Source organism: Pseudorasbora parva, chromosome 6 (assembly GCF_024679245.1).
Source record: "Pseudorasbora parva isolate DD20220531a chromosome 6, ASM2467924v1, whole genome shotgun sequence".
Taxonomy (NCBI): Eukaryota; Metazoa; Chordata; class Actinopteri; order Cypriniformes; family Gobionidae; genus Pseudorasbora; species Pseudorasbora parva.
The window spans coordinates 29076630-29099674 of NC_090177.1; the positions used below are offsets into that span (position 1 = coordinate 29076630).

The window sequence follows — 23045 nt, forward strand, 5'->3', positions numbered from 1 at the left end:
TGCACACTGCCAAACCATTAGATCCACTTATTTTATGTTTTTTAGTTATTTAGTGTCTCTGTGTGTGTGTGTGTGTGTGTGTGTGTGTGTGTGTGTGTGTGTGTGTGTGTGTGTGTGTGTGTGTGTGTGTGTGTGTGTGTGTGTGTGTGTGTGTGTGTGTGTGTGTGTGTGTGTTTGTGTGTGTGTTTACAACCCTATTTTGTATACTGTATGAGTATGTGTTATCAGTACTTTGAGAGTGGAGGTGCTGGGGATTTTAGATCAGACTCTGGTGGAGTTTCCTGTCCAGCAGGAAGTGTGTTTCCTGCACAGTCCTGCCTGGCTCCAGAGGGCTGAGAGGAGATTGGGCCTGTCCTAAACAAAGACACACACACACACACACACACAAACACACATTCTTGCACACAGTTAGCCATCGGGCTGGTCAATATGGACTATGAGCCTAAACGAGCCAAGAAGGTAAGTCGGTCTGTCACATTACATTAAAAACTATATGGATTATTTCAAAGATGTGTTTTTATTTGTTTTCAAGTGTGTTGCGTATTCTCTGTGAACCTGCACCTGATCATGAGAAAACGTATGTTTACATTTACATAAACTGTATATGTGTGTACCACATCAGACGATATGCTAAAATTCCCATGTGGGATGATAACTTTGTGGCAGTGATGCTGTTTGCTGTGAAATTTCAGTTCTTGCATATACGTTGAAACAGGTTTGTTGATCAACAACATACAGTATGAAAAAAGATTGCTTTACAAGTAAATTATCAGACACTTTTATCAAAAGTAACGTACAGCACACTAATTACAGGGACAATCAACAATCCATAAAAAATATCCATAAAATATAGGCCACAATGTACTGAATTAATTTGATAGAATTCTCTGTATTTATTTTACCTGTATTTTGAATTTTGGACTTCATTGTGTTTTAGGGTTAACACAAAAGCCCATACAATTACTGGATAATGTCCCGGTAATAAGCTCCCAGTACTTTTGCTGTTATTTTACAGATTTTTTTTTTTTTACAGTGAAATTGTTCCGAACTATCCCTTCTTCATCCCTAATCTTAATCTGCCACGCCACATAGATATTTTCATGTTCATGTACACAAATTCATTTTAAAGGGGTGATGTATTGAGAAATCAACTTTCCCTTGAGCTTTTGATATATAAAAGATCATGGTAATATAATATAATATTATAATATAATATAAGTAGGATATAAGTGCTGATTGCTTGAGGCACCAAAATTCATACAAAATATTTAAAAAATGTATATTGACTGTTCCAAACTTACATACTTATATAAACTGGTCATTGTAAAATATATTGCCTTGGTTTTACTCAAAAAATTAGGCAACTATTTGCATCAGACTTGAACTCATCTAATTTGTGTTTGACCAAATAGACTTTGCATGTCTTTAACTTGCACCCCTAAGTAATTTCAACTACATTTTCCTCATAAAAACTCAACTCAACTCAACTCAAATATTTTGCGTAGCAGAAACCTAATTAAACTGAGTAAGCGGCAATAAAATTAGATGTCAAAATAACTCAAGTGAATACACTTATACGACATGCATTACGTCTATTTCACTATATGTTACAAAGCAGTAGAAACAAACAACAAAACTGCTCCACTTATCACCACCACGGTAACCCCCAAAACTCCAACATGACAAAAAAGTTTCTTAACTGAACATTAAACAATAATAACAAGCCTTTTATTTTATTTATCTTGCTTAAAACAGATAAAAGGTTCATCATTTTCTCTTCCAAGCATTCTGGAAACTAGAAATCTCCTTGGTAGGTTGTACACAATAAAATTAAGTTGTAATAAAATGTTCATTTAAATTCAAATATTGATCAAGCAGCAAATGACGGTCATGCCATATGTAGACAACGGCGTTATAAAATTACCCTAAAATATGAAATATAAGAAAAATTGCTAGATTTATGCTGCAATATGGATAAACACGTGTCACCATGTGAAAAGGGTTCATCAGCCAAATCCATCAGTAAATGTAGCTTTAAAAGTATGAAATGCACATCTACAAATCCTTGTTACTCAGGATAAGAAGTGTGATAATATAATTATACAAAATATGTTTTTGCTACAAATCCAAATTAAGTGAGCTGCTCAAATTAAGTAAAGTAACAAACAACGATTTATGATTTTTTTGTTTTGTTTTCATTTTCATTTCAAGTCATTTTCATCAGTGTTTTAATGGGCATCCCTACTGCAAACATTGTTTTACCCCAAATGTATCATAATGTGTACCAGAGAGAGTTCATTCACAGTGTATGTCAATATGCAGTGTGATGATTATCAATTCTTATGAGATTATGTTTCCAGAGATTGCTGTGCTGAGCCACATCTCAGTTCAAAGAGAGACTTGAGCTTGCCGGCAGCAGGACAAACTCACACATACACTCGAGATTTCCTACACAGATAACTGTAGTCCAAAGGCTATGAGTCCATATGCAACATCATCAGTGCCATCCACTGATCACATCAGGAAGATAAGGGAAAAAAACGAACAAATTTTGAAACATTTACAACAAATATACATTGTATAGTAAAAAATTAAACCCAAATATTTAAGCTTCTGCTCTATTTCTGGGTCACTAATTAGATTGCAAATCCTCTGAGCCATGGGATAATGCAGTATAAGAAGACCAATTAAAGCTTCATATTATCTTCAAAGAGTTCGCTTATTAGGTATTTCTGTGAACAATCATTGCAGCTGAGGATAGTAATGGAGTTGAGTTTAAGTTTAATGATGGAGTCGTGACATGGTTGATTATTTTGTATTGCTTTCTTTTCTCCTAAATTGAATGCATTTTGACTAAAACACTGAAGGCAGTCAGGATGATTGACAAGCTACATAAACACACACCTAGCCTATACTGTATAAATCAGCAGGTTATCAGTAGGGCATGTTGTCTCTAATCTGTCCTCTAAGTCGAACCGCTGTATCTCTGATGACATCACAGCTGGAGCAGCAAGCTGATGTGTGTTACATCATCATTAAAGCAGATTTAGGCAGGCTTTTACAAGCCGACGTCAAGCAAGTGCATTTAAATCGCACACAACAGTGAAGAATTTTAATTTAAGCTTTTTTGCATGCTCATATTCTGGATACTTTATTTCAGATCTATTACGGACAATAATAGATCTATTATTTTGTATTTTGCTTTGAATAGGCAACCCGATCACATGTAAATGCATATACATAGTACGAGGGTGCAAAAAACTCATTTTGGCGTGCATATGCTACGCTGTTTTTCAGAGAAAAATATATATAAATGGACTTGCACAATTGTAACTTTACATCTCACATTTGCTATTTCCCCCCCTCATAATTGCTCATTTTATCTCTTGTTGTCACTTTATATCTTGCTTTCCGATCTCTTCTCTCAGGGATTTGTGTCTCCAATAAAGCGTCTGGTGTTCTCTAAATCTAGCCGACGACAGGCCGACAAAGGCAGCGTATACCGTAGACCCCTACACACTGTCCCCCTCTATCCACCCGACTACCTCATCCACCCAGAGAGACTCATCTACGACTATGTGGAGAAGGAAGTTAAGGTTAGTCTGAAAATCCAAACGTATCAAATAGATCACATTCACATTTGACTTTTGTGTTTGTAATTTTTATCAACAGTTCCTGGGACACCTGACATGGGTGTCATGTTCCCTGAACCCATCGAGCAGAGACGAGCTGCTCCAGCTTCTGGACACAGCCAGAGTGAGAGCCATTCCTCAAACTAGAGTCATTTTTAAAGGGTTACTTCACCGCTTTTTCATATTAAACTATGTTATTCCCTTAACTAAAACGAGTTGACACATCCCTCTCTCGTCTCAGTGCGTGCACTTAATCACTCTGACGTGCGGTGACGATCTAATAGCATTTAGCTTAGCCCACTAAGCCCAGTTCATTCACTTTGGCACCAAACAGAGATCAAGTTAGAAGTACCAAACACCTCCATCTTTTCCCTATTTAAATACAGTTACACGAATAGTTGAACGATCAAGTATGGTGACAAAATAAAACGATGTACTTCTCTAATCGGATTAAAAAGGAGAACTATAATGTATGGCGGATTAGCACTTCTGAGAGTACTTCGGCTCGGCGCAGTAAAAAGTCCCGGCCGAAACATCTTTCCTCACACCTCCCCCTCACTCTCTCATTTCTGTCAATAGGGAGATGTGAGGGAAGATGTTTCGGCCGGGACTTTTTACTGCGCCGAGCCGAAGTACTCTCAGAAGTGCTATTCCGCCATACATTATAGTTCTCCTTTTTAATCCGATTAGAAAAGCGCCACGTTTTATTTTGTCACCATATTTGATCGTTCAACTACTCGTGTAACTGTATTTAAATAGGGGAAACGTGGAGGTGTTTGGTACTTCTAACTCGATCTCTGTTTGGTTCCATAGTGAATGAACTGGGCTTAGTGGGCTAAACTAAATGCTATCAGATCATCACTGCGTGTCAGAGAGATTAAGTGCACGCACTGAGACGAGAGAGGTATGTATCAACTCGTTTAAGTTAAGGGAATAACATCGAAAAACACCGAAAAATCGGTGAAGTATCCCTTTAAAGTTGTTTTTAGATTCAGAAGATTGCTTAAAGGGCTAGTTTCCAGCAAATTATGCTTTCTTTCTCTCTCTCTCTTTCCACTCTTAGAAGCTGAGGGTTTTGCCTCTGAAGACCAGTGTGGAACAGGACTCTATTCTCAGTCTGTCTGCTCGTTGTTTGCTGCTTACCTGGAGAGACAATGAAAAACTGCTGCTGAGAATCCCCACACATGAAATCGCTGCAGCCTCCTACCTGAGGGATGATGCACTGCACCTACTGGTGCTCAAAACTGGTCAGTAGAAAGGATGTACAGACTGGGTTATTGTCTATTCGGTTTTAGTAAATGCTGTAAAGGAATAAATTAATCCACAAAATTGTAATGTTCTTGTTTCTTTAGTCAAATAGATTGTTACAACAGCATGGTTTGTACTTCATTTGACATTAATTCATACATGCAGTATGGTATGTGCAATGTAATATCAAAGTCTTAGATACAAAGCAAAGTTTAAGGTCCTTGGCGCTAGCAACGCCAAGGTCATGGGTTTGTTTTCCTTGGAAAGCATGAATTGATCAAATTGATACCTTGTAAGTAGCTTTGGATAAAAGCATCTGTCAAAAGCGTAAATGTAAGTGATGCTTTTCCAGTCCTGTTTAAGTAGAAATAAAGCATTGACAATATCTCTGTGAAGGTGTCTGTTAGTTTCGGATTGTATTTCCAAGTTAAAACTTGAAATAATATCTAGGATGGGCGGGATCTTCAATAATGTATTTGTCTTCTCAGGTCTGAATGTGGACACTGTACTAGCCGTTAATAGTCTGGAGAACAGGCCCACTGGTCTGGAGAGCCGCAGACAAACTATAAGCAACACTGACCCCAGGCCTGCAGGGGGCACCATGGAGCGGCGCCACACCATCTGTGGTGTAGACTGGAAGCTGTCTTCCCGCCATGAGCCCAAACAGGCCAGCGCGGGTGGAGGAGGTGGGAGTGTGGGTGGAGGAGGTGGAAGTGGGGGTGGGGGTGGAGGAGTTAGTGGTGATGGTGGCAGCCTGGAACGGAAACGTGTGAGCGGGAGTTGGGAGCGTAGGCAGACCCGGAAGCCGTGCGGAGGGAGCTGGGAGAAACGGCCAGTAAGTGGCAGCTGGGACCGGAGAGCTGTGGGGGGCAGCTGGGAGCGGAGGCCTGTAGGGGGCAGCTGGGAGCATCGGGGAGGGGGAGGGGTGGTAGGGGGTAGCTGGGAGAAGAGGCATGGAACTGGAGCTAAACCAGGTGGAAGCTGGGAAAGGAAACACACCCCAGGCGGGAGTTGGGAACGCCGGCAGGCTTGTACGGGAAGCTGGGAGAGGGGAAAGTCCTATGGCAGCTGGGAGAGGAGGAACCATAATCCTCTGGAGCCCATGCCATGCCCTGATGCTTACTGCAACCTTGTCATACTGGCCGTGGAAAACAGGGTGAGTTTAATGGCCATTTGTTTGGATGGATTATCAAGCAATAAATGTGGATGAATTAATAAGGAATTGATGTGCATTGATAAATGGGTTAAAAGCCATTAATATGGGTGGATGGATGGATGGATGGATGGATGGATGGAAGGAAGGAAGGAAGGAAGTTAGGGATGGGATAAAAAGCCATTAATGTGTATGAAGAAAGGATGGATGGATGGATGGATGGATGGATGGATGGATGGATGGATGGATGGATGGATGGATGGATGGATGGAAGTAAAAGATAGGATGGGATGATGGATGGATGGATGGATGGATGGATGGATGGATGGATGGATGGATGGATGGAAGGAAGGAAGGAAGAAAGGGATGGGATAAAAAGCCATTAATGTGGATGAAGAAAGGATGGATGGATGGATGGATGGATGGATGGATGGATGGATGGATGGGTGGATGGATGGATGGATGGATGGATGGATGGATGGATGGATGGAAGGAAGGAAGGAAGGAAGGAAGGAAGGAAGGAAGGAAGTTAGGGATGGGATAAAAATCCATTAATGTGTATGAAGAAAGGATGGATGGATGGATGGATGGATGGATGGATGGATGGATGGATGGATGGATGGATGGATGGATGGATGGATGGATGGATGGATGGATGGATGGATGGATGGATGGATGGATGGATGGATGGATGGAAGTAAAAGATAGGATGGGATGATGGATGGATGGATGGATGGATGGATGGATGGATGGATGGATGGATGGATGGATGGATGGATGGATGGATGGATGGATGGATGGATAGATGGGACAACACAAGCTTTTAAACCTTGTTATTGTGGCATTTGTAAGTGCATTGTTGCTTTTTTATATATATATATTTAAGATGATTATGAAAAATGACTTTATCTGCTAATCAGTGGCTGTCAGCATGAGGAATATAAATGCTTCGCAGTGATCTGCTGTGCTTCTGCGGTGACTGTGCTGAAGAGATGAGTTGTGTCAGCTGTGATGTAAACAGTGCGCTCAGACTAGACTCCCCTGTGATGTAATGCCCAGACTTATGTAACAGCATGCTGTGTCAGTGATCTGTGCGCCTCTGTGTGTGTGCCTGCGGACATTAATATTGATGGGATTGTGTTGACCCACATTATAGTCTGGCAGCTTTTGTGGGTGTGCAATTTATGTGTCTGTGCGAGACAGAAAAGCAGAAATGTGAAAGCATATAAAATTTGTATTTGGCTGGATCCCTGTTGAAAATTTGATGTTCTCTTTATTTGATTCTTGTATTGATCACACACACACACACACACACACACACACACACACACACACACACACACACACACACACACACACACACACACACACACACACACACACAGGACGCTGCAGAGGAGTACTGCGCCCTCATCTGTCAAATGTTTCAAATCATCTATGGACATCAGACCATTGAGTGTGTCGACAGGGCGGGATATCACTACACCATGCCTGACCGCTATTGGCTGCAGAGGAGTGAGTGAAAAGCCAGTTAGCACCTCTACAATGCTGAATGTCCTTAAATCAGAGGTTCCCTACTGGTCGGTTGTGACACAAAAATAGCCTTCAGGTGTGTCCTGATCTGATCACAGTAGGCGGAAAAAAATGACTATTATCGTGTATAATTAAGAGAGCAACATAAATAGACTTAATAGGCTTTTAAAGAGGAATTATTATCAATCATAATGTTGCATTCATATGTTTGATTAAAAATAAAATTAAACTGCAAGACATAAAAAACCCTTAAAATTATGAGATTAAAAATAGCAATTACCTTTTAATGTTTTATTCCGTGGCTGGGGGAAAAAAACGTCCATATACTGCCAATATCTACGCTGCACTTATCAATAAAATGTTTTATAATTTTAGTTGCCACTGAAAAAGCACACACGCACTCGTTTGTTTTTTGTGCCATATGGGGACATTCCATATCAATCAACTTTATTTATATAGCGCTTTTACAATCACGATTGTGTTAAAGCAGCTTCATAGTGTCAAACAGGATAATATTGCAACAAAATTAGATTTGGCTGTACAGTTGTTCTGGAGAAAACAGTGATGTTATCAGCTTTTTTTAATTTATCATATAGCGACAATGTTGGCATATCAGTTTATAGAATTAAATAAAACCTAATTCATAAATTTTATTTGTATAATTAGTTGAATAACTTTGATCATAATTTTAGTGTCCCCCAACTGAGCAAGCCAAGCCAAAGGCGACAGTGGCAAGGAACCAAAACTCCATCAGGGCGTGATGGAGAAAAATAAACCTTGGGAGAAACCAGACTCAGTCGGGGTGCCAGTTCTCCTCTGGCCTATTAACACACCGTGTATGATTATTATTCTGGCAACCTTACAGGTCAGAAATCATAATAGATTGGAATATTCAAAATTTACGCCGTAGGCGTAATGGTTTTTATACTGTAAAAAACGTATTTTCTATCCCCTACTGCCCCCAAACCTAAACCTACCCATCACAGGAAACATTCTGCATTTTTACTTTCTAAAAAAAACTAATCTTGTGTGATTTATAAGCATTTTGAAAAGTGGAGACATGGCCAAAGGCTTTAAAATGTATGCAAATAATGAACTTTTTAAATATAGTGTTCCTTGAGTATAACTCTCTGACACCAACATGATAACTCGCTGATATGAGCACATTTCCAATCATATGCACTAAAGTTAGGGGGTGTTTAGCCACGCTTGAAATGCTGGTGTCTATAGACTCACAGGCTCACTCAAACAGAGCCGAAATAAACGGAGAGAAATATTTTAAACGGAGAGAAATAGAAATAATTAATTAAATGCAAAACCGAAAGATTGCAACAAAAAAAAAAAACACAATTCACAAGCGCGTAACGAACCGTGAATGCCGCACCAAACGGTTTAATATTATATTGAGCATTGTGGTATCTATCTATCTATCTATCTATCTATCTATCTATCTATCTATCTAACTATCTATCTATCTATCTATCTATCTATCTATCTATCTATCTATCTATCTATCTATCTATCTATCTATCTATCTATCTATCTATCTATCTATCTATCTTCTATACTCTCCTAAAGGATTATTAGGAACAGCATACTAATACTGTATTTGACCCCCTTCCGCCTTCAGAACTGCCTTAATTCTACGTGGCATTGATTCAACAAGGCGCTGAAAGCATTCTTTAGAAATGTTGGCCCGTATTGATAGGATAGCATCTTGCAGTTGATGGAGATTTGTGGGATGCACATCCAGGGCACGAAGCTCCCGTTCCATCACATCCCAAATATGCTCTATTGGGTTGAGATCTGGTGACTGTGGGGGCAATCTAGATTGTAATCCACTCTACTAAAGAAACAAGAACATTACAATTTTGTGGATTCATTAATTATTTTACATTTTAGTACAGTGAACTCATTGTCATGTTCAAGAAACCAATTTGAAATGATTTAAGCTTTGTGACATGGTGCATTATCCTGCTGGAAGGCGCCATCAGAGGATGGGTATATGGTGGTCATAAAGGGATGGACATGGTCAGAAACAATGCTCAGGTAGGTCGTGGCATTTACAGTAAACGATGCCCAATCTGGCACTAAGGGGCCTAAAGTGTGCCAAGAAAACATCCCCCACACCATTACACCACCACCACCAGCCTGCACAGTGATAACAAGGCATGATGGATCCATGTTCTCATTCTGTTTACGCCAAATTCTGACTCTACCATCTGAATGTCTCAAAAGAAATTGAGACTCCAGTTTTCAACTGTCCAATTTTGCTAAGCTTGTGCAAATTGTAGCCTCTTTTTCGTATTTGTAGTAGTGATGAGTGGTACCGGTGGGGTCTTCTGCTGTTGTTATCCATCCGCCTCAAGGTTGTGTGTGTTGTGGCTTCACAAATGCTTTGCTGCATACCTCGGTTGTAACGAGTGGTTATTTCAGTCAAAGCTGCTCTTCTATCAGCTTGAATCAGTCGGCCCATTCTCCTCTGACCTCTAGCATCAACAAGGCATTTTCGCCCACAGGACTGCCGCATACTGGATGTTTTTCCTTTTTCACACCATTCTTTGTAAACCCTAGAAATGGTTGTGTGTGAAAATCCCAGTAACTGAGCAGATTGTGAAATACTCACTCAGACCGACCCGTCTGGCCCCAACAACCATGCCATGCTCAAAATTGCTTAAATCACCTTTCTTTCCCATTCTGACATTCAGTTTGGAGTTCAGGAGATTGTCTTGACCAGAACCACACCCCTAAATGCATTGAAGAAACTGCCATGTGATTGGTTGATTAGATAATTGCATTAATTAGAAATTTAACAGGTGTTCCTAATAATCCTTTATGTGAGTGTATATATAAATTCCATATATATACTGTATATATAGACCTACTGTATGTAGCAATAATATCTGTTTTTCTCCCTTCCATCAATCCTTGTCCAAGGTGACAGCTGCCTTACTGACATGACATATGGCTATGACACAGACTTCAGCTGCTGCAGTTCATAGTGAGTGTCTGTTTTTTTGTGTATTATGAATCACAAAATCTGTTTATCTGTTCATGTTTTGCTCTCTTTTAGGCTGTGCTTTTTGATTTTGTAAACTGCTGTCTCAAACACTAGCAGCACAAAATATATTAAACAATAATGGCACTGTCTACCATTGTTTGGACAAACAGGTGATCCATCACACCTTTTTTAACAATTTTTTTAATTGCGGCAGTCTGGTTTTTTTTTTTTTTTTTTTTTTTTTTTTTTGTGTATTGTTTTAAAAATAGCTTTTAAGCTCTGTCACATCTGACTTCATGAAAAGCGTGCCCTTGTGTTATCTCTCTTCACAGCGATGGTTCACAGGAAGCATTTGATCCGTATTATAGTGAGAACTACAGTGAGAGCTCCTCTTTGTCCTGCCATGACTCACACCGAAGCCTGGCCTCCACACACAGCGACTCTGAGCCCTGTAATGCCAGTCTGCAGGAGTACATGATCATCGTAAGATTCTTTTTACACATAAATTGTGACCCTGAACCATAAAAACAGGCATATGTCTTAACTGAATAAATAAGCTTTCCATTGATGTATATTTTGTTAGGATAGGACAATATTTTAGGCAAGATACTATTTGAAAATCTGGAATCTGAGGGTGCAAAAAAATCTAAATATTGAGAAAATCACCTTTAAAGTTGTCCAAATGAAGTCATTAGCAAAGCATATTACTACTACTACTAATAATAAAAAGTATATATATATATATATATATATATATATATATATATATATATATATATATATATATATATATATATATATATATATATAGATATATATATAGATATATATATAGATATAGGTATATAGATATAGATATAGAAATAGATATATGGAACATTTACAAAATATCTTCATGGAACATGATCTTTACTTAATTTCCTAAATAATTTTTGGCATAAAAGAAAAATGGAAAATGTTGACCCATACAATGTGTTGTTGGCTATAACAAATATGCCTTTTTGTGGTCGAGGGTGAGGGTCACAAATTATGTAATTCAACGAAAAGAAAGAACATTCTGCCGATTACTCACCCCCGCAGACCCATTAAAGTGTCATGCTGTCTACAGGAGAAAAACTATAAAATGATGATAAAATCAGCCCATATAGCATTTGCGCTACATTTCAAGTCTGTTGAGGCTTTTGTATTGATTTTTGTATTGTTTTGAAGAACAGACCGAAATGTACAGGGATATTTCACCCAAAAATGACTTTTCTGTCATACCTACATGTCGTTCCAGACCCATAAAAATGTAGATATTTTTGATGAAATACGAGAACTAACCGACCTCCATATAGACAGCAACGTCCTAACCAATTTAAAAGTCCAGAAAGGTAGTAAAAACCTTTTCCCAAAAAAAAAAAAAAAAATGTTTCAACCTTAATTTTATGAAGTGATGAGAATACTTTTTGAACAAAATAACCTCTATATTTAACAATTTCTTCTCTTCCCTATCAGTCTCTTATGTATTTAAAAAAAGTACAATACTTATTGTGTTAACGTTAGCTAAACGCTTTTACTGCTATTGAGGTGGGATATGGTTAAGGTTAGGACCGTTTTAGTGGTATGAGTAGGTTTATGGGTGGTTAAAAAAGGGTCAACAATGGCATTATAGATGTAATAACAGAAATTAATTACAGCTGTAAGTATTAATTCAGTGTATAAAATACAGTGTAAAAAGATGATGTACACAATTTGTACACAAATTATTAATTTAAATGTTAGTAGTTAAATACACCTAGTATAAAGTGGAATTAATGTTTTTATTGAAGATCACAATTCTTGAAACTAAATCCAAAAATCACAGATTATTTTAACCTTTAAACGCATGGTGAGACAGCCGGGTCTTTAGTGACCCTGGAGATCATTCGCTATCCTCTTCACTCCACATACATTTTCTTAAGTCAGACATCAACCTTCTGTATTCCTCAACCATTCATTATAAACAATATAGCAAGTATATATAATACAACAATATAACTAATTGTATTGGGTCACTAACGACCCGAGGTGTTTAACAGTGTGGTGAATTCAGGATGATTGGGACACTTTTCCCAAGTCATTTCAATGGCAAAAAGTGTATAAATCACCCTGAATTCACCCTAAAAAATTATGTACAACAATAACCTTTATTCCATAAGGTGGCAATGTCTGATACACTTTATGAAGTGACGTTTCACATATCACTGTCACTTGATTGTGGATCTGGTAAAGAAGCTGTCAACAATCAAAAAATATTGCTTTTGAAGATGTTGAAAATGATAGTTTTGAGAATATGTTTGAGATCGCAAATATGAGCCAGATGCTGAATACACTGGGAAATGAGCTCTGACGAGGACAGTGAGGATAGTTAAAAAGATATTAAAATGCTTTCTTTTATTCTTCTGTAATTGTTACTCTAATTTGAAGAGTGTTTTATATTATCGTGACAGGTAGAGATCCATCCATCTTAGATAGAGATCAGGGTCGCTAAAGACCTGAATATGTGATAATGATTGGTGAAACATTCATGCATTTAAGGTTTAACATACCATTACTCAGTATGAAAACAAGCCACTTTGGGAGGCTGAAATAACATGAAGATGAGTAAATGACAGCATCATTTTCATTTGGGGTGAATGATTTCTTTCCCTGCGGTTATCCTTTAATATTTGTGTCTCTTTATAGTTCTGTTGTAATGTTTTCTGCCCTGTTCTCATTGGTTAGTTGAGGAGTAAGCTGACGCCTCAGGAGATTCAGCAGTTTGCTCTGTTCCTGAGAGAATACAGAGTCGGTGCTCCGATAGAGCAGTTCTGCACTGACCTGCTGCAGCTCTATGGAGACTCACGCAAGTTCCTGCTGCTTGGTGAGAAACACACAACACAGAGGACAAAAGTCACCATTCTCTCTCTCTCTCTCTCTCTCTCTCTCTCTCTCTCTCTCTCTCTCTCTCTCTCTCTCTCTCTCTCTCTCTCTCTCTCTCTCTCTCTCTCTCTCTCTCATTCTCTCTTTTCAACACTTTGAGTGCCTGTTTAAATTCTCAGGGGGCTTGTTTGTACGACGCTGAAATCTGTAAAGGTTCCTCTCTTTATACAAGTCATATTTCAAAAGTCATGATTTATCGGATTTGGCATTGTATTCAGGGTCTGTGTAATTACTGTCTATCATTAGCTCATTAGAAGGATTAGAGTAACATGAAGCCTAATGAATATTCAGGAGCACCTGGCTTGCACTGGAGCAGTCACAGTGCCTTTCCAGCAACATCACACTTTCACAGCGTGACAGAATTACAAAACTAACACCCATACTCATACTAACACCCGTCACTGTGAGAAAAGAAACATGATGCAGACTATAAATAGCCCTATGACCAGGACTCTATAAATAACTACGATCGCAAATAGATCTGTGTCTAATACATATTTAGAAAATGAGTCCTTAAATAATTCAAATGGATTGTACAGTTAATTCCCACTGCAATACAAAAGAACAGACCTTATTTGAAGTGAGTTGGTAAAGGATAATGCAACTCGCACAGTTGTGTACAACACAGACACAATTACATAACGCACACTGAGCCACTTATACCTCATCTATCCTGACACTCGAGCCAAATGCTGAATCAGCTCAATGCTTTGACTGCTTACTATTCAGTGTTGTTATGTGACATTTTATTTGCACTGCTGAATGGAGACAAGTGTGTGTGTGTGTGTGTGTGTGTGTGTGTGTGTGTGTGTGTGTGTGTGTGTGTGTGTGTGTGTGTGTGTGTGTGTGTGTGTGTGTGTGTGTGTGTGTGTGTGTGTGTGTGTGTGTGTGTGTGTCTAAAGTACTAAGGGGAATCAAATAATGTGGTAAATTATGAAATGTTTAAATAAAAATATAATGTAATTATAAATATGAATGATTTAAATATGAAATTTGATATATATATAAGTTTAATTCTCTTACGTTTTTTACAATTACAATAATATTGTAAAAAAAAATCAATTCAAAATAACGATTTTCTATTTTTCTATTTTTTTATTTTTATATATTTAATGTATTATTGTGATGGAATTGTCAGCAATCAGCATCACATGATCTTTCAGAAATCATTCTAATATGCTGATTTGCTGATTAATAAATATTTTTAATTATTATAAATTTGAACGGACTGCTCTGAGACAAAGGCTGAGGATCCACGTGCATTATTTATTGAATGAAAGGTTAATCCACAATTGCCGTTCAACAACCAGCAAGAGGTCATAACAGGAAATCAGTCCAATTAACCCTTTAGGCGCCAGAGGTTTTTTCGTAAAATGTTCGATTTTGACATATTAATTTCAAAAGGCTATATCTTAAAAGTGATAAAAGATAGAAACTTTCTGTAAATTAGAGAACTATTAAGGAGGACCCTAAATTTATGTAGAGATTACATTTTCCCATCTAATTTGCATATTATGACGTCACGACGTGGGGGTAATCTTGGATTATAGAATTTTCATGAAAAGCCACATGATTAAATGATAAAATGCAACACTTCTTTCCCCCCAAAATGTCCCTCACCTTCTGTGTGCTATATTGCACAATACTGATTGTTTAGGTAAAAAGTAAATAGTAAACAAACTGTAAATCATTACTAATAAATGGTAGAAACAAACCGAATGCATGTAGCGGTTTGCCTTTTGCTGTAGAGATTTTCCATTTACTACGTACAGTAAGCACTCTGATTCCATATATAGGGCACATATATATTATATATTATGCATAATAGCCCCTCTGCCCCGTGTCACAGCGCGTCTGCTCGCGTCCAGATCTGCCTCGCGAGGCCGCCGAGTGTGCACAGCCAAGGTTTTTGTCATTTTGACTCCCCACCCTGCCTCCACGTTTCCCTCGAACTTGCTTATGAACACTTCGACCTCTTCTAACATACCCAGCGGCGTTAGATAAAGTCTCCACCACAATACTGTCGCCGCGATCGCGGAGAGGCGCGCGGTGAGAAGACGCGCGCTTCATGGTGAGCGCGGCAAAAATCTCCCGCGGCCGCCTCATTCCCAACACTAACACACCTGCTAACTTCGCGATGAACACTCAGACCCCGGGAAACACTAATCCCACCACTGACATTGGGCAAAGGACCATCTACATTGGGCAAATGATCCACCGTTTGTGCTTAGTGTAACGTTAGGTTTAGTTTCACTTACAGAATCACCGTCATCTCATATTTCCCTTCAGAATCAGGGTCCGCGAATAGAAGACCCAACACTTCATTGCGGGAAAGCTTTATTGATGCCATTAGAAAATAATAATGGTAATAATAATCTAATGCAAATACTCGCTGACGTTGACAATGGTCTGATAAAACAGCTCACTCGCACGTCAGCTCCGCTTTTGTTTACACTGATTCAATGCACTCTTGCTCGTATATTTTGTATAGATTAATGATGTTTGTATGAGTCAGGGATGAAGTACGACATGTCTACCATCTAGTGGAGGGGAGGTTGAATGAAATTTGTCACCCTATTTGACAAAATCGGCCGTTTAATTCAGTGACGCATCTTGTCGAGTAAACTCGACCGTGGCGCCAAGAGGGTTAAGCAAACAAAACAGAGGAGAAAGACCAAGAGACATGAAATCATAGAAATGCTCAGAAATGCAGTTGTTACCCAAACAAGACTTTGCAATGAATGATAGAGTGAGCAGGGTATAGATAGGCAGAGGTAATGAGGTAATGAGACACAGGTGTAAACAGTGAGTGCTGATGAGTCTGGACAAAGCATTATGGGTAATGTAGTCTTTGATAGAATGACAGTCCGGGCTAGAATGCCCTCTGGTGGAGATCACGGGCACTCACACTGGTGAATTGTGACATAAATGTTGAAAACAGTTGTGCAGCTTTATGTTTTTGTGGGAACCGTCATACCCTCGTCGTTACCTTCCCCCCCCCCCCCCCCCCCCCCACCCACCCCCCCAGCCGCCACCATATTTGATTAATAGAAAGTAAAACAAACAGCATTTATTTTAAACTTTATTCAAGTTTTGATCAATGTAATGCGTCCTTGCTGAATAAAAGCATTATTATTATTATGATTTTTTATCCTACCGACCCCAAATGTTTGAATAGTTTTATAGAAAAATGTATATTTTATGTAAAATGTTAACTGTTACCATTTTATAACAGTCCAACAAGGTTCTGCTCTCTAAAAATATAGGACTATGGTGCTTTCTCACGTATTTCCACTCCCATGTGACCAGGCATGAGACCCTTCATTCCAGATAAGGATGTAGGAGTGTTCGAGACATTTCTGGAAGACATTGGGATCAGAGAGGGTGGGATATTGACGGACAGTTTCGGCCGGATCAAGCGGAGCATGAGCAACACATCGGCCACAGCAGTCCGTGGCTATGACGGATGGACCCTCCCCTCCGGTTCCCAGGATTTTAACCGTAGAATTGATGACATCACACACAACATTGAGGCTTTGGGCTTTGAGGAGGGGAATGGAGACATAGAAGAGGAGGACTATTACCTGTAAAACATACAGAAAGAACTGAGAGAAATATACAGTATATTGTATTAAGAACCCTTATAAAATAGTTAAACGTTTACAGTGTGCACTTTTTTTGGCCACTAAGTTGCTGTTCATGAAAAATGTCTTTGCATTAGATTTACATCTGTAAATCTGCATATTATTTGCATGCAAGTTTGGTTATGTTCCGAATGAATGATTTACACAAGAGCTTCAGTGCAGTGAGAAGAAATTACACATTTTTTGATGGAAAGGTCACTTAGACATAAAAGAAAAAAATGAAAGATTTTGATGATGATGATGATTTTGTTTCCACCGAGTGTACAGTACATTGTAACCTGCTGGAGCCGGAGGGTCATTGACTAATAATGACTATGGCTGCTGTCTGCGGGGAGAATAACTAAGCCTTGACATTCTTTCCAGTGACACTATCACCTTGCAACAATCTGATGCCCTTCCCCTCGCTGCCCTCTTATCTTTGCCCACCACAGATGGTTGATGGGCACTGGGCCCGGCATTGGGGGTTATCAGAATGGCACATACATCTGTCAGGATAAACGTTTGTTATGTAATGAAGCCGGGCAGAAGAACGGGGCCAGACAGGGTTTAGATTAAAGTTAAACCTCTTCTTACACCCAAATAATGTTTGTACTCCTCAACTTAGTGGAGGACAACTGGGAATATTTGTCCCAGGCCCTGTGACAAGGGGTCAACCAAGATCCTCTGTGGAAAAGCAATGAGTCAGAGGATGGTGGGCCCATGCATTATTATTATTAAATTATTTACACTTTCACTGACTGCCTTGACCTAAAATGCTTCCACTGCAGGCTACTCTTATAATTATGTAAAATATAATTAAGTAAAATACTGTGATACCTAAAATGTTGATTTAAATGACATCAATTTCAACATACAAAGAGGCATTTAAAGTAAGACTAATTTTGGTCCGCTTTAGATATAGACCTTTGCTCTTTTTTACTGTGAAATATATGAATATTTAAAATGAATATAAAAGCAAAGCAGCAGAAACTGCATTAGTCCTTTATTTTCTCTCTCTTCCCCAGAGCGCGCCTGATGCTTTATTTCAGACACTGACTCATCGGCCAATCAAATTCACGCATGCTCTATCTATTTACAAAAATCCTCTACTCCAAGCGAATCAGATAAGAGTGGGCGTGTCCGGATGAGTCGCGGCGGGGTAGAAACAAAATTGAGCATCAGCCGATGGTTCACTCGAGAATGGCGGCTGCTGCTTGCAGTCCGCAGAGTTCACTGAGCCCATGCACTGGCAAACTGCACAGAGAGCATCTGCGGAAAAGTAAAGACTCGCGGAGGAGACAAGCTGCGCTTTTATTCCTCACTAATATATCACTGGACGGACGGCCTGTGCGGAGCAATGCGAGTTCATCGGGCCACAGTGATGCCGAATTTCAGTGCGCTGACATCGGCGCGACTGCGAGCGACCTGTCCGCTGCGGCATGCAGCGATGGGACCTTCTCCAGCCTCCCTGTCCCCAGACTCGGGCTGCTTAGTGTCCCGCCCATCCTGGTTCTGCCGTCGGATTCGGAGTTCAGTAACGTCGGGAGCACCGAGGTGTTCCTGGAGAGGGAGAGAGGCTCGTTCTCCTCGCAGAGTAACCTCCTGTCCCCGTGCAGTCTACAGCCAACTCCGCTCGGAGCGCGGAAGTCTCCGACGCTGCTGTCCGTGCAGAGCTGCGGCTCCTCGCTGGACTCTCGACCGCGGTGGGTGTTCAGCACAGGTTTCTGGTGAAGTGGGGTTTCACTTTAGAGGCAGAGCTCTCGAAATAACATGGTTTAATGCATTCTGGTAGTTTTCATGAACTTCTGAGATAGACCGGCCACTTGGTTGGTCATTTAAACTGTCAAGGTGGCAATTGCTAAGGTGATTAATGTAGCCTAATATTGTAATGTTATTATTCAACTTTTTATCTAAAAAGCTATTCTTACATTATTTATTTATTTTCAGAAATGCTGGACCTATATACTCTTAATTATTCACATTAAATATTAGTATTAAACCGTAAAAAAAAAAAAAAAAAATAGACCGGCTATTTTTATTTTGAATTTTGTGGTCTAGCATGTAACTATAACTATACATTTTTGTCAAAAAGTAAAAGGGGAAAACTGATTTTGCATATTAGATATTTTTAAAAGATACATAATCACTATTAAAAGATATATTAACATTGCATTACTTAACATATTTATCACAAATTAATTTTGACAGTAGGCCTAATGATAATTGCAGAAATAGTGTTCAATGTATGTGATTAATACAGATCCAATGCTATAAATTATAGTTATATTATAAAATATATGAAAAAATGGACATGTCTGTAAGGTGGCTCTAATGCAAAATTTCCTTTACACAAGGGGGTTAAGGTGGTTCAGAGAAGTTAGATTTTGGCTTTTATGCTACACACCATAACACCCTTTCATTTACTGCTTATATTGTGCGCCTTGTTCTTGTGATACACACTTACATGGTTACAATTCTTTTTACTTATGTAAGTACTGAGTAATGCCGATGAACAATATAAAATGAATGTGTCATTATTGTTAGAGCGTTGTAATTTGCATCTATTGCTTTTATTACTGCCTTAACATGGACACATAGTGTAAGGCGTTAGTCATTACTCTGACCAGTTTAAATAGGCATGTTTTGTAACAGATTTTACCCAACCCACATTTTTAGTGGGAGAAGCACCACAGAGTCATTCAGGCTAATGTTTATTTAAGAGATGACTTAATGTTGTAAACCTCATCATTCACTTCATATTTTTTTATTTACTAGAAATTCGAAAGAACAGTTTACAGAGAATAATGTAGGCCTATACTATATTATGCAATTGTATAATGTTTTGAGTGAGTCTTGTATATCTGCCCAATCCGAGTTTAATTGGTTTGTACTTTACACAGCGAATGATGACCCATCTGCAGTTACATGCTCTGGAGTTAGCTGGTCACCTTTTTCCAAATTCCTTTCCAAATATCACTTTTACCATTTATTTTAAGTTCTTTTGAAAGATTGTAATGCATTTTTAAGTTTCAGACTGAACTACTGAAATGACAAGCCACCTCCATAGGTTTGATCTGTTTGACTTTTAAATGTTGTTGCCAAGACCCAAAAGTATGTGAAAAAGACTGTTTTCATTCTAACAAGTACACTCGTTGACCACAGACTGAACAAGCCCCTTTCTGGAATCCAGATGACTTCACAGCCAAATAAGCATTGCCTAAAAATGGCCATTTGTACATAAAGTTTTCAACATGGTTGGGTTATCTCTCCTCATGAGGAAGTGAAAACTCCAGTGTGAGAAGGACGTTTATGTTCGCTCTTAATCTCACTATAGTCCATTGAGCAGTGGGAGGTCTTTATTCCTTTGACTGTACCTCCCCTCTCAACCCTCTTCCCACTTTAAAAAGGGTGCGGCTGTGACATGTAGATTCAAACCAGACTGACAGTCAAGGCAGACATTTGCTTTGCTTTATCAGTTGGAGCTTTGAGGTCAGTCCGTGCTGCGTTCAAGGGTGGTGGTGTTCTTCCAGCGCTGCACGCTGCTTTGTGCACAGTACCTGCAGAGATTAAAGCTTAAGACATTCTGTCATATTCTCAACCCTTCAAAGGGTCTCTGCAGGCCTGAGGGAAAGAACCGTCTGCACTGGAGAATAAATCAGGGCTACATAGCATGAACTTGCTTGATTCAAATGTTACGGTTGCTTAAAATAGTTCCAGAAAATGCATCCAGCACACATTTAAATGGACCTTTCCTTGCTTAAAAACCAGCTTTCGGGTAAATTATATGTGTGGAGAATAGAGAATTTGAATGTGATCATCACCATTCTTGGTTATATCATCTGAAAGCATTGAGTGAGTGAGAGATGTGACATTCACAATAAAGACTATGGTAAAGACTAGTAAGATAGTCTGAATAGTCCAACAAGTAGGAGCTTGTTGACCACGCTTGCCACATTCTCAGCCTTATGCATTGTCAGAATGCTTTGAGGCTTTAAACTGTTTATGTAGTTCCAAAGCAAAGCTGGTATGCATTTAATAGCTGAACGATTTTTGAGTTTGCATGAGGGATGTTTTCATCTTTAGCATTTGGCTATGGGTCTTGTTTTCTGTTTGCGTTTAAACACGATTGCCCTGTAGTACAAATGTAGAATGTTTAAATTTTTTTTTTTCTGATGAAAATATCATGTTTGATGAAGACATTCTCCAAACTTATAGGGTTAGTCACCCATCAAGGGAATTCTGTCATCACTTATTCAACCTCTTCATTTCAAACGTTTTTGACGTTTTAGTGGAAGAGGCATTCAGTGGAGGGTCAGAAAGTTAAGGTTTTTCATTAAAAATATGTTAAGAAGAAGAGCAAATGTTGTTTACACTTTATTTTAAGGAGATGCAGCTACACGTTACTACATGTACTTACTATAGTAATAACAGTAAAGTATGCATAATTACAAGTAACTAACTCTAAACTAAACCCTAACCATAACTCTATGTACATGTAGTTAGTTAACATAACTACTTGTTTGAGTAAGTACAATGTAACAACATCACCTTAAAATAAAGTGTAACCGACATTCGTTCTTCTTTTAAACATTTTATGAAAAACCTAAACTTTCTGACCCTCCCCTGAACATCTATTCCACTAAAACTTCAAAAAATTGTAAAAAAAAACAAAAACAAGTTCCAAACATGCGCCAAGCAAGCTTCCATTTACCATGTGTGTTGTGTTGCGCATGTGTTTGATGTGTTTATGTAAGACACAATTCAAAGTGTTCTTCATATAAAGCGATATACAGAAGATTAAACCGCTAGATTCATATGGATTATTTTACAATCCCTTTATGAACTTTTTGAAAAGTCAATGTTTTGTTTGAATGGATGAAAAGAAATCTCTCAGGTTTCATTAAAAATATCTTCATTTGCGATTCGAAAAGATGAACAAAAGTCTTGTAAGTTTAGATCAACAACAAAGTAACTGATGACAGAAATTTCCCTTTTGATTGATGTATTTGGAGGTTATGTGCTATTGGCCCTCAACATACATTGCCATGTTTTGGGACACCTTAACATGCACATAAACTTAAATGTCATCCTATTCTTATTCCGTAGGGTTTAATATTTAGCTGGCCTACCCTTTGCAGCTATAACAGCTTCAGCTCTTCTAGAAAGGTTTTCCACAAGGTTTAGGAGTGTGTTTATGGGAATTTTTGACCATTCTTCACACCTGGCTCACAGTCTCCACTCTAATTCATCTCAAAGGTGTTCTATTAGGTTGAGGACAGGACTCTGTGCTGGCCAGTCAAGTTCCTCCACTCCAAACTTGCTCATCCATGTCTTAATGGACTTTACTTTGTGCAATGGTGTGCAGTCATGTTGGAACAGGAAGGGGCCATCCCTTAACTGTTCCCTTAAAGTTTGGAGCATGAAATTGTCCAAAATGTCTTAGTATGCTGAAACATTAAGAGTTTCTTTCACTGGAACTAAGGAGCCAAGTCCAAACCTTGAAGAAAAAAAAGAAAAAAGAAAAAAAAACATAAACCCCCCTCCACCAAACTTTGCACTATGCACAATGCAGTCAGGCAAGTACCATTCTCCTGGCAACTGCCAAACCCAGACTTGTCCGTCGGATTGCCAGACAGAGAAGCGTGATGTGTCACTCCAGAGAACATGTCTCCACTGCTATAGAGGCCAGTGGCGGCGTGCTTTACACCACTGCATCCGACGCTTAGCATTGCACTTGGTGATGTAAGGATGCAGCTGCTCGGCCATGTAAACCCATTCCATGAAGCTCTCTATGCACTGTTCTTGAGCTAATCAATGCCACACAAAGTTTGGAGGTCAAAAAGCTGGCGACTTCTATGCACTCTGCACTTCAGCATGTGAGAGAACATCACTGATCAACTGAATGATATTTC

The 23045-nt window shown here is 39.0% G+C and overlaps 2 protein-coding genes across 2 annotated transcripts in view; both read left to right on the top strand.

The window, feature by feature from the left end:
- Positions 1–335: 335 nt before the first annotated feature.
- Positions 336–17895, top strand: ccm2l (CCM2 like scaffold protein). Its single transcript, XM_067446589.1, has 10 exons — positions 336–459; positions 3429–3596; positions 3673–3756; positions 4696–4879; positions 5369–6036; positions 7419–7548; positions 10504–10567; positions 10900–11050; positions 13313–13451; positions 16820–17895. The coding sequence occupies exons 1-10, from the start codon at positions 430–432 to the stop codon at positions 17098–17100; spliced, it is 1899 nt and encodes a 632-aa protein (XP_067302690.1). The 5' UTR covers positions 336–429; the 3' UTR covers positions 17101–17895.
- Positions 17896–18192: 297 nt separating this feature from the next.
- The window catches only part of cables2b (Cdk5 and Abl enzyme substrate 2b), a 29970-nt gene continuing 25117 nt past the window's right edge, over positions 18193–23045 (top strand). The window contains exon 1 of the mRNA XM_067446590.1: positions 18193–18836. Within this exon, the coding sequence (XP_067302691.1) occupies positions 18319–18836 (518 nt within the window). The 5' untranslated portion in view covers positions 18193–18318. The remainder of the gene's footprint in view (positions 18837–23045) is intronic.

Coding starts and splice junctions, on each gene's coding strand:
- ccm2l (XM_067446589.1), top strand. CDS start 430: ATGGACTATGAGCCTAAACGAGCCAAGAAG. Junction 460..3,428: donor AGCCTAAACGAGCCAAGAAG/GTAAGTCGGTCT, acceptor CTCTTCTCTCAG/GGATTTGTGTCTCCAATAAA. Junction 13,452..16,819: donor ACGCAAGTTCCTGCTGCTTG/GTGAGAAACACA, acceptor CCATGTGACCAG/GCATGAGACCCTTCATTCCA.